At 48.7% G+C, this 9,040-nt stretch overlaps 2 protein-coding genes across 2 annotated transcripts; one reads left to right on the forward strand and one right to left on the reverse strand.

Moving 5' to 3' along the window:
- Positions 1-1,594: 1,594 nt before the first annotated feature.
- On the forward strand, positions 1,595-3,279 carry LOC123440582 (GDSL esterase/lipase At1g58430-like). The gene is made up of 3 exons (XM_045117145.1): positions 1,595-2,374; positions 2,497-2,752; positions 3,052-3,279. The coding sequence occupies exons 1-3, from the start codon at positions 1,682-1,684 to the stop codon at positions 3,237-3,239; spliced, it is 1,137 nt and encodes a 378-aa protein (XP_044973080.1). The 5' UTR covers positions 1,595-1,681; the 3' UTR covers positions 3,240-3,279.
- A 1,727-nt stretch (positions 3,280-5,006) lies between these two features.
- Positions 5,007-7,902, reverse strand: LOC123444995 (exocyst complex component EXO70B1-like). Its single transcript, XM_045121906.1, has one exon. It carries the CDS (start codon positions 7,264-7,266, stop codon positions 5,323-5,325), a length of 1,944 nt encoding a protein of 647 aa, XP_044977841.1. The 5' UTR covers positions 7,267-7,902; the 3' UTR covers positions 5,007-5,322.
- Between the last annotated feature and the right edge of the window lie 1,138 nt (positions 7,903-9,040).

Genomic DNA, 9,040 nt, shown 5'->3' on the forward strand with positions numbered 1-9,040 from the left:
TTCTAAAAAAAAAAAGAAGAGCTCCGGTCATTCCCGCCGAGCGAGCCCATGCCAGCACATAGCGCGCAAAAAATAGGATCTCCGATCATAGCCACCAAGCAAGCCCGTTGGCGCCTGTACCAGCCAAAGCTAAGGTGTGCATTATAGAGAAATGGACGCATATGCTCATCCACTGGGGATAATATCAGATGATACCATCACTTGTATGCTTCCAAAATACCAATTCAAAAAAACAAATTTAAATGTTTCAAAAGTTTCTTTTTTTTAATGTTCACAACGAGTATGTCTACAAACCCTAAAAAATTTAGATCAAAATTCAAAGTTCACATAGAGAAACAAGAAAGACATATTCAATGGGAGCAGCAATTCGATGCCCAAGCTCATCTACACCCGCGATAAAAAAAACTAGAAATATAAAAAAAATCATGTTTTTGCATGATAAATAATTTGATGCCTGTGGTGCATTTCAAATTCCAAATCATTTGAATATCTCAGTAGCTCTCGACAAAAAAAGAAAAATTTGGGATCTACAAAATGTTTATTGTTAATGTATTATTTGGACCCAATTTATCTATTTGGCTAAGAGCTACTCCTATGTCTAAATGAGCTATCATTTAGAGTACACGTCAAACACCAAATTATCTAACATGTAAAAAAACAAAACTGGATTTTTTTTTAACATTGTTTTGATTTTTTTGGCCGGATGCAGACGAGTCTGTGCTCAAAAATGAATATTTGAAATTCAGCATAACAGTGTCAATAAAACAAGTATGAACAGTGTCAATAAAACAAGTATGAACAGTGTCAAAACCTACCCTATTGACATCTGACTTTTTGAATTGGTATCATGCGACTATACAAGTGATGGTTCACTCGTTGTTGCCGTGTCGCCATCATCACATATCAAAATTCCGGAAGGATTGTAAAGCTACAAGTTCCAACGGCCCGTGAACTTGCGCTTTGTCCCCATGCATGCATGCATGACCAACCCATCTTCCCTGCCCAATCCATCGACACGGCACTCGGATACCGCCAAATCCCACCATCCTTCCACCAGATGTCGGCGTACAGTTTGTCGCGCAGCAAACGTTGGCCTGCGCAAGAATGTTTCGTGGATCAGTAGAACACTTGCAATCCGATTAAAAAGTTGACAGCGCAACCACATTTCATATGCCCCTAGCTCGGCTAAGTTACTCCAGGATTTGTGCTCCGTTCCGTATGTTAGCTCTGTGCCAAACTCCCCGCTTTGCACGGTATCCAACAACGACCCGGACCTGCATTGCATACGCCCCACAAAGAGTATGTTACAAAGTCCCCAACCCTTCCAAAAACCACCACATCATGGGTCAATAATTAGGAGAACCCAGAAAGATATGCATTTCTATTACTCGTAGGAGCACCTCATTAGTGCACGAGTATTAACTTCATGCAGAAAACCAAGAGTACTATTCATTTCGTGCAAGAAATGCTGTATATCCAGAGGTGAAATGAGCATAACCAGGAAGGTATGAATGAGTCACAACGAATCACATGGATGTTTTCCACAGTTATTATCAAACATTCATCAGCAATCTCGCGTTTCTCCTCCCGCCAAATATTATTCGGATTATTCGGAATTGCTCTGCGTACGACCTGATAGTTACGATTCAGGTCCGACGTTCTGATCCCAGGATTACCATTGATGCATACATCTGATCCAAGGGTGGCTTATAAGGACCGGTTGCAGAGGACCAGAACCTCAGCCCAGGCAAGAACCTCGCCAATGGCGCACCCTGTCCTTCTCCTTCTCCTGGCGCTCCTCCTCCTCCTCACCACCCCCGCAATCTCTTCCTCCAAGAGAACTCAGCCAAGGTTCCCGGCCATCTTCTACTTCGGCGACTCCATCTTCGACACCGGCAACAACAACCACATCCCGACTCTGGGCCTGGCGAACCACCCTCCATACGGGAGGGACTTCCCAGGAAGCAGGCCGACGGGGAGGTTCTCCAATGGCCGGCTCGTCCCGGACCTCCTCAACGAGAGGCTGCAGCTCAAGGAGTTCTCGCCGCCGTTCCTGGACGCGGGGCTGTCCGACAAGGACATCATGACGGGGGTGAACTTCGCGTCGGCCGGGTCGGGGTTCGACGACCGGACGTCGCGCGTGGCCAACACCATGCCATTGTCGGTGCAGGTGGACCTCTTCAGGGACGAGTACCTTCCTCGGCTCAGGAGCATCTCCGGGGACAAGGAGGCTACCAGGATCATTGCCAGCTCTCTGATGTTCATCAACTCGGGAACCAATGATTTCACACGCTACTACCGTTCATCGAAGAGGAGGGTGGACATTGGTGAATACCAAGACTCGGTGCTCCAGTTGGTTCATGCCCATGTCAAGGTAAACTTAGGCAGTTCTGGGTTTGTTTCTACTAAGCTGTTTTTTGTTATAATTCTGTAACACATGGACCACAACTATGTTTATTTTCTCAACAACGAAAAAATCCCTAAACTGGAATGCAGGAGCTGTATAAAGTCGGGGGCCGGCAGTTCATCTTGGCAGGTCTTCCTCCATTTGGCTGCATACCCTTTCAGATCACATTGAGTGGAGACCCTGAGAGGGGTTGTGTGGATGAGCAGAACAGGGAGGCCCAGGTCTACAACTCCAAACTTCAGAAGTTGATTCCAGCATTACAAGGCTCACTCAGAGGAAGCAGAATTGTATACTTGAATGCATACGAAGCTTTTACGCAGATCATTGACAACAGCAATAAATACGGTATGTTTTCCAGTAGTGTCATGACTCACAACTTGGTTTTGCTAGTGGCCACCTCTAAGATCACTTATAGTTAGTTCTATCTTAATCATATAGCTAAAGCAGAACTAGTATGCTACAAATAGTCAGTTCTGCTGAAAAGCACCAAGATTGCATCACAATCCTACCTAAAGAAGAATAAGGAAAGCATGGTGTTATACAACTAGAAGCTGTCAGAAAACCAAACAGCTAACGGTTTAATGGCAGAAAGCAGAGTTATCAGTTTGTGTTACCAGTTCTGACAAACTTTGCCATGATAACAGGATTTACAGAGACAACACTGGGATGTTGTGGGACTGGGCTCACAGAGGTCGGAATACTTTGCAACAGATTTACCCCTATCTGCAGGAATGTGTCATCCTATATATTTTATGATGCGGTGCACCCAACAGAGAGGGTTTATAGGATAGCAACCGATTACATAGTGAAAAATGTAATTCCACAGTTTTAACGAGTCAAATGCTCAAATAAGAATTTCCTCGTTGCATTAACCTAACGTGTTTGGCGCATTCTCTGACTTTGGAGTATATAATATGGTACGATCAGCATTCTCAGCAATTGATTTAAGGAAGGAAATTAAGAAGTCAAAGGCATATAACACTGATCAGGTTGTGAGAAGGAAACTGACTGGGAGTGACCATCCTTGCCTCAGGTAACTTCACAGATGTATAACTTGTGAATGTGTGAACCTCTTAGGCCCTGAATCATCCGTGCAAGCAATATAAAAGAGGATTGTGGTATCCAGTCCAATCATCTGCAGCTGACAAAGTTGACTAGTTAAAATGTTTCAAATGCGTACTTCATATTCGAGAGAATTGGGGTTGCAAAACAAACCTTACTGAAGGCAAATTAAGAGAATGAGGATACAGAACATTGTTCACCTACCGCGGCACTAGGATTAAGGATATATAACCACTTGTTCATAAAATGAGTTATCAATATTCCAAAATAATGCACAAGCTCAGAAGACCATCATTTTAAGTAAAAAGAGCACCGGTCGTGCATGATATCAGCATATGTGCACACAGTCGTAGTATTCAGTAAATAACAAACGCCATTTGTTAGAGGGTCATAACAAGCTTACTTCAGGATAGCAACGTTCCGCAGTTCAACGAAGAGTACTTAGAAAGCGTCAACTGTTGGCAATTGTAGCCTTGACTCTTTCAAAAAGAATCAAAACACCAAGTGATTGATTTACAGAAGGAACACCACAATCAAAAAAGGGACGAAAAGGCATGCTTTGACAAATAGTGCAAAAGTATAAATGATTAAGAGAAGATCTGCTATCCTGTATGGATAGCATTACAAATTTACAATAATTCAAATGCATAAACGATGCACTGTTTGAAAGTTGTGATAAATTCAGGGATACCAGTGCCACATACCTGCAAAAACTGAAAAACAAATCCATCCATACTTGCAGTAACCAAAGAAATACTAGCACACATATAACTTCAGAATTGTGCGCAGCACACCATTGCATGTTTCATGAATTTGCAGGTACCAAGTACTCTGTTTTGGATATTTCAACATCGACTACATACAGACTGAAATGGGTTAACAAACACACTAAACGTGTCTATATACATCCGATTCAGAAAAAAGTTAGAACATCTTATATTTGTGAACGGAGCAAGTACGTGCTATAGATTGGTGGTTGTGTATCTGTTAAGTTCTCCACATTTGTTTAGCGTGGCACTTGCAACGTTTAATAGTACACCACTTGTAAGTGAGGGTATCCATCCAGCAGACCAAGTATTTGCCTTGCTACATGATTGGCTCTCCATGCTGCCTCACCCAAAATCACTCTACCCTGAGAAGCCTCAAATTCTAAGTTGGACAAGGAACCTCAGTGAACATTAGATAGTGCCTGATAGATACCCAGTATTTCCTAATCATCTTCCACTTGTGTTAACAAAACTGAATTAGAGTTTGTACCCTTATCTAACAACTTTGTAACAAGTTTTTTTCTCAGAAACGGAAGGAACAACATTATTGAAGATTATAGATACAGTAAATGAAATACAAGAGAAATAGAGAGCAATCTGTTCCAAGATATATCGAACCCATAGGAAATGAGGGAGCAGACTTAACTTGCATCCTTTCTATAATAAGAATCATACTTTCTATAACAAGAACCATACTACTAGGCCTAGCCATCAGAAAGTTGGGTCGCACACACACGATCACAACAGACAACAGACAAGCTTGGCGGATCTGAACTTAAAGATAAGCGTTTCCCCTTCATCACCTGAACAACTAAGCACTGAAACACAAACGAAGAAGACAGATAATGTGTTGAATAAGACTACCCTTAACAACCGACAGATAAACGCCTACAATATTTTACAGAGCTGGAGAAGACAATGATTTCCACGTCTAATATAAAGCCTAACCTCATGGCAAAACACCATCAAATCCAAAATGGCACCATTATCAATGTTCAGAACTTCAGATCTCCGCCACAACAGTACATTAGTGATGATACGAAAATCACAGGCAGGACCAATAAGATGCTACTACAAGATAACCAATCATTTCCCAATTCCTTCAAACAAATGTTGGATGCATGCCTCAACATCCTCCGGGGTATGCTTGATGAACAAATCCTGCGGAGCATCTGGAGATGATCTCAGCCTAGCAATCAAGCCCTTGTATGCAGGCAGCACTGAATCTGCTATTGCTGCCTTGACATCGGCACGCAGCTGATCATCTGTGATCACCCACTCAGACTGCGCCGCCCGAATCTCCTCCAGGTAGCCATTGAACATCTGCAGTTTCTGAAGCATGGCCTTTGGTGGGAGACCTGAAAACCCAGAGCCTCCGGTCTGCAGCACCGACATCACCTTCGCCCAAGCCCCACGCTGGTACTCCATACTCCACCGGCGCACTCTGCTTAACATCTGCTTCATCCAGTCATCCCCAAGTAAAACCCCAAGCTCGCTGTCATTCACCTTGTGGATGACGTACTTGCCATTATTCATCAAGAAGATGGAGGCCAGTGGCGGGTCCCTGTATATCTTGGATTTGCTCTCCAGATTCTTGTGAAGCACATCCATGATCCACGCAATGTGCACGGCAAGCGATGAGGTGGGGCGGTCAGGATCGACGGCGATGGCGGTCACGCCAAGAGCACCCAGGTCACCCTCCATCACCTCTTCTAGTGTCTGTCTTGAACCACATGCCGCACGGAGATAATTCATGACATAGCGAGTGATGGGGTGTATGCCACCGCCGGGCACCGCAACACGGGCTGGGTCACGGCGGATCAGATTTTCCAGCTCCATGAATATACCTTTGATGGAGGAGCCGAGAGTGTTGCATACAGCAGAGACCTCGGCGCGAAGCGCTGCAGAGTAGGGGTCGGCGAAAACAGGGTCGAGGTCGGGGAGGAGATCACGCACCGCCTCGTACATGTCGATGACACGAAAGAGGCGCTCTGGCGCACGGCTGGCAGCGGCAACGGCATCGCCGAATGAGATAAGCTGCAGCGCCTGGGTGCGAACCGCGGCGACGAAGGCGAGGTCGCCGTAGGGGGCGAGGCCCTCGAAGACACGGTCGGAGAGGCGGCGCTCGCTGGGGATGAGGATGCGGAACACCATCTTGAAGGCCGGAATCCAGCGCGCAATGTCGAACTCGAGCTCCTCCCAGGGCAGGGAGTGGACCTCGTCCGAGGTGCGCGAGCGGATGCCGAGGCGCGCGACGCTCTCGTCGATGAACCCGCGGCGCGCGGCCGCGTAGGCCTCGGCGCACTCGCGGCCGAAGCCCGCATCGACCATCCTCCGCGCGATCTGGTGCACGTCGGAGACGGACCCCGGGGGCAGGGCGTCGATGACCACGTCGAAATCCGTGACCGGCTTGGCGATGGGGATTGGCTCGTCGCCGTAGCCGTCGTCCGCGTCGAAGTCCTCGTCGTCGCTCTGCTCGGAGTCGAAGCCGCCGGGCGCCGCCGGGGCCGCGTCGTCGGGGCGCTCGATAAGCGCCCGGAACTCGTCCTCCAGCCGGGCCATGCACCGGCTGAGCAGCTCGTCGGCGCGGTCGAGCAGCCCGCGGTTGGTCCCCGCCGCGTCCAGCTCTTGCACGGTGCCGATGAGGTCGTCCACCGCCTCCAGGAAGGCGTCCGCGTCGGCGGAGTCGGCCCAGACGAGCCTCTCCATGGTCACGAACTGCGAGATCTGCCGGTCGAGCGTGCGCACGGTCCGCTCCAGCGACGTGACCGGCGGCGGCATCGAGTGCGCCGCCGCGGCAGTGGGCAGCACGGGCGGGGGCGAGGAGGCCGGCATCGACATCGAGTGCTCCCCTGCCCCTCCTCCTCCTCCGGCCGCGGCCGCCGCGGCGTAGAGCTTGTCGAGGGAGAGGCGGCCGTCGTAGTTGGAGAAGACCTTGAGTATGTCCTCCGTCATGGTGCCGGTGCGGCCCAGCGTCTTGGCGATGTGCTGCACCGTGGCGAGCAGCTTCTCCTCGCCGTCCTCCGCCATGAGCCGCGAGAGGAACCCGACGCCGGAAGGCACTCCCGGCGAGGTGCGAGCTAGGGTTTGTTCGGTCACGCGGCGCGGCGGAGGGAGTGGCTGCGGTGGGGGAGAGCGGTGGTGTTCTGTGCCGGACAGCGACAGCTCGTGAACTGGGCGCTCACCTGCTAGCTGCTAGCAGAGCACGGCTGTAAATTGCGACGTGTCGATAAAAAAAATTACCGTGGGGAGAGGAGGGTAAATTCGTTGTGGGCTGTGGGTTTTGGGGTGCTCTTCGACCGGGTGGACGGTCGAGTAAAAACTCGGTGACATCGGGAGAGGGGAAAGGCTGGGAGACCGGGCCGCAAAGCATGAATAAATGCGGACAGGGACACCGCTCGGGAAGACGGTGAGGGGTTTAATTTGTCGCTGACAGGTGGGGGCCCGGCCGACGGAGCGTAGTGCTAGGGTTTTGGGCATTTGGTCGCGTCGACACGGAAAGGTTTTAGCTACAAAGTGCGGCAGAGGTGGCGTGATCAACGGGAAAGTAGTGGTGGTTGGCTGCTTAGCCTGTGCTCGGGCTGTTGCGTAGGGGAGGAAAAGCCCCAGGTTGTGCTTTTGACAACGGAAACGTTTCTGGGCCGGTGCCCCTGCCTTCGCACAAGATCCGCGCGCACCTCGCTGATTAGGCATGTAACATTGTTTTGTTTAAATTGTTACAACCAACATAATATTTGCTACAAATGTTTTTTTCTATATTTATTCAGTAAAAATGTTGCATATACGTTTGGTTGCAACTTCAGTTCGTTGGATTTTTCGTTACAATCGGTGTTTTTTACTATTGCTATAACCGTGTTAATTTTTGCTACAACCGGCATCATTTTTTGTTGCAACCGTTCACTAAAAAAGTTGCATCCACGTTCACGTACATATTTACTATAACCGGTGTTTAATTTTTGCTACCACGCACCATCAGCTTCGTTTTTTTGCTACGATCACGTAGATATTATTTTGCTATAAATTTTGTTTTTCGTTGCAACCGTTGAAAAAATTCCTGGATCGCGCTGAAATTTGCTGCATCGAAGAAAAAAATGTTGCATGAAGATCTAACGATGCGGACGCGCGGGAGTTGGTGGATCGTACGCCGGGGCAGAGCACTCTCCTTTTGACAATGGCTTAGCCCAAATCGAATGAAGGCCCGTTGTTGGCAGCTTAGAGCAATTCCAACGCGTGGATCTAAACCAACGACGCTTTTATTCGCATTTTGTTCGTTTAAATGGTCTGATGAATATCCATGTCCGCTTTTATAATTAGGTCGGCGCTTGCGTCCAACGTGGCCAACGATCCTTTTTAGACAACGCGAAAAAGAACATTTTGAATAAACATAAACTATTGATTAAATAGTTCACATTACATTTAAAACATAAAATTTAATAAAGTAAAAAACGAGGAGCCTAGGCGTCCACCTCCTCGTCGTCGTCGGGGCTGGTGAAGTCGACAAGTGTCGGCGTCGACCCAGTCCACGGGAAGGTCATCTCCCACGTGGCGGTGACGTCGTCCGCCGGTGGTTGCACCGCCGCTTGCTCGGCGGCACGGAGCTTCTCCTCCCCGGCTTCAGCCTCACGCTCCAGCAGCTCGATCCGTCAGGCCTCTTCGCCCTCCTCCCTCACCCGCCGCTATCGTCGGTAGACCGCCTCCTGCTCCGGCGTCGCACCCAACCAGACGGGTGGCGCGCTGACCCACTCGCGCACCACCCTGTCCGAGGCGTATATCTTCGGCCTAAGGGGACGGCGGGGCCAACTGA

The sequence above is a fragment of the Hordeum vulgare genome, chromosome 3H, assembly GCF_904849725.1.
Source record: "Hordeum vulgare subsp. vulgare chromosome 3H, MorexV3_pseudomolecules_assembly, whole genome shotgun sequence".
Classification (NCBI taxonomy): domain Eukaryota; kingdom Viridiplantae; phylum Streptophyta; class Magnoliopsida; order Poales; family Poaceae; genus Hordeum; species Hordeum vulgare.

Excerpts from the sequence above, each read along its gene's own strand:
- LOC123440582 (XM_045117145.1), top strand. The coding sequence starts at position 1,682 with ATGCATACATCTGATCCAAGGGTGGCTTATAAGGACCGGTTGCAGAGG. Across the intron at positions 2,375-2,496 it reads TGGTTCATGCCCATGTCAAG|GAGCTGTATAAAGTCGGGGG; the intron begins GTAAACTTAGGC and ends ACTGGAATGCAG. Across the intron at positions 2,753-3,051 it reads TGACAACAGCAATAAATACG|GATTTACAGAGACAACACTG; the intron begins GTATGTTTTCCA and ends CCATGATAACAG.
- LOC123444995 (XM_045121906.1), bottom strand. The coding sequence starts at position 7,266 with ATGGCGGAGGACGGCGAGGAGAAGCTGCTCGCCACGGTGCAGCACATC.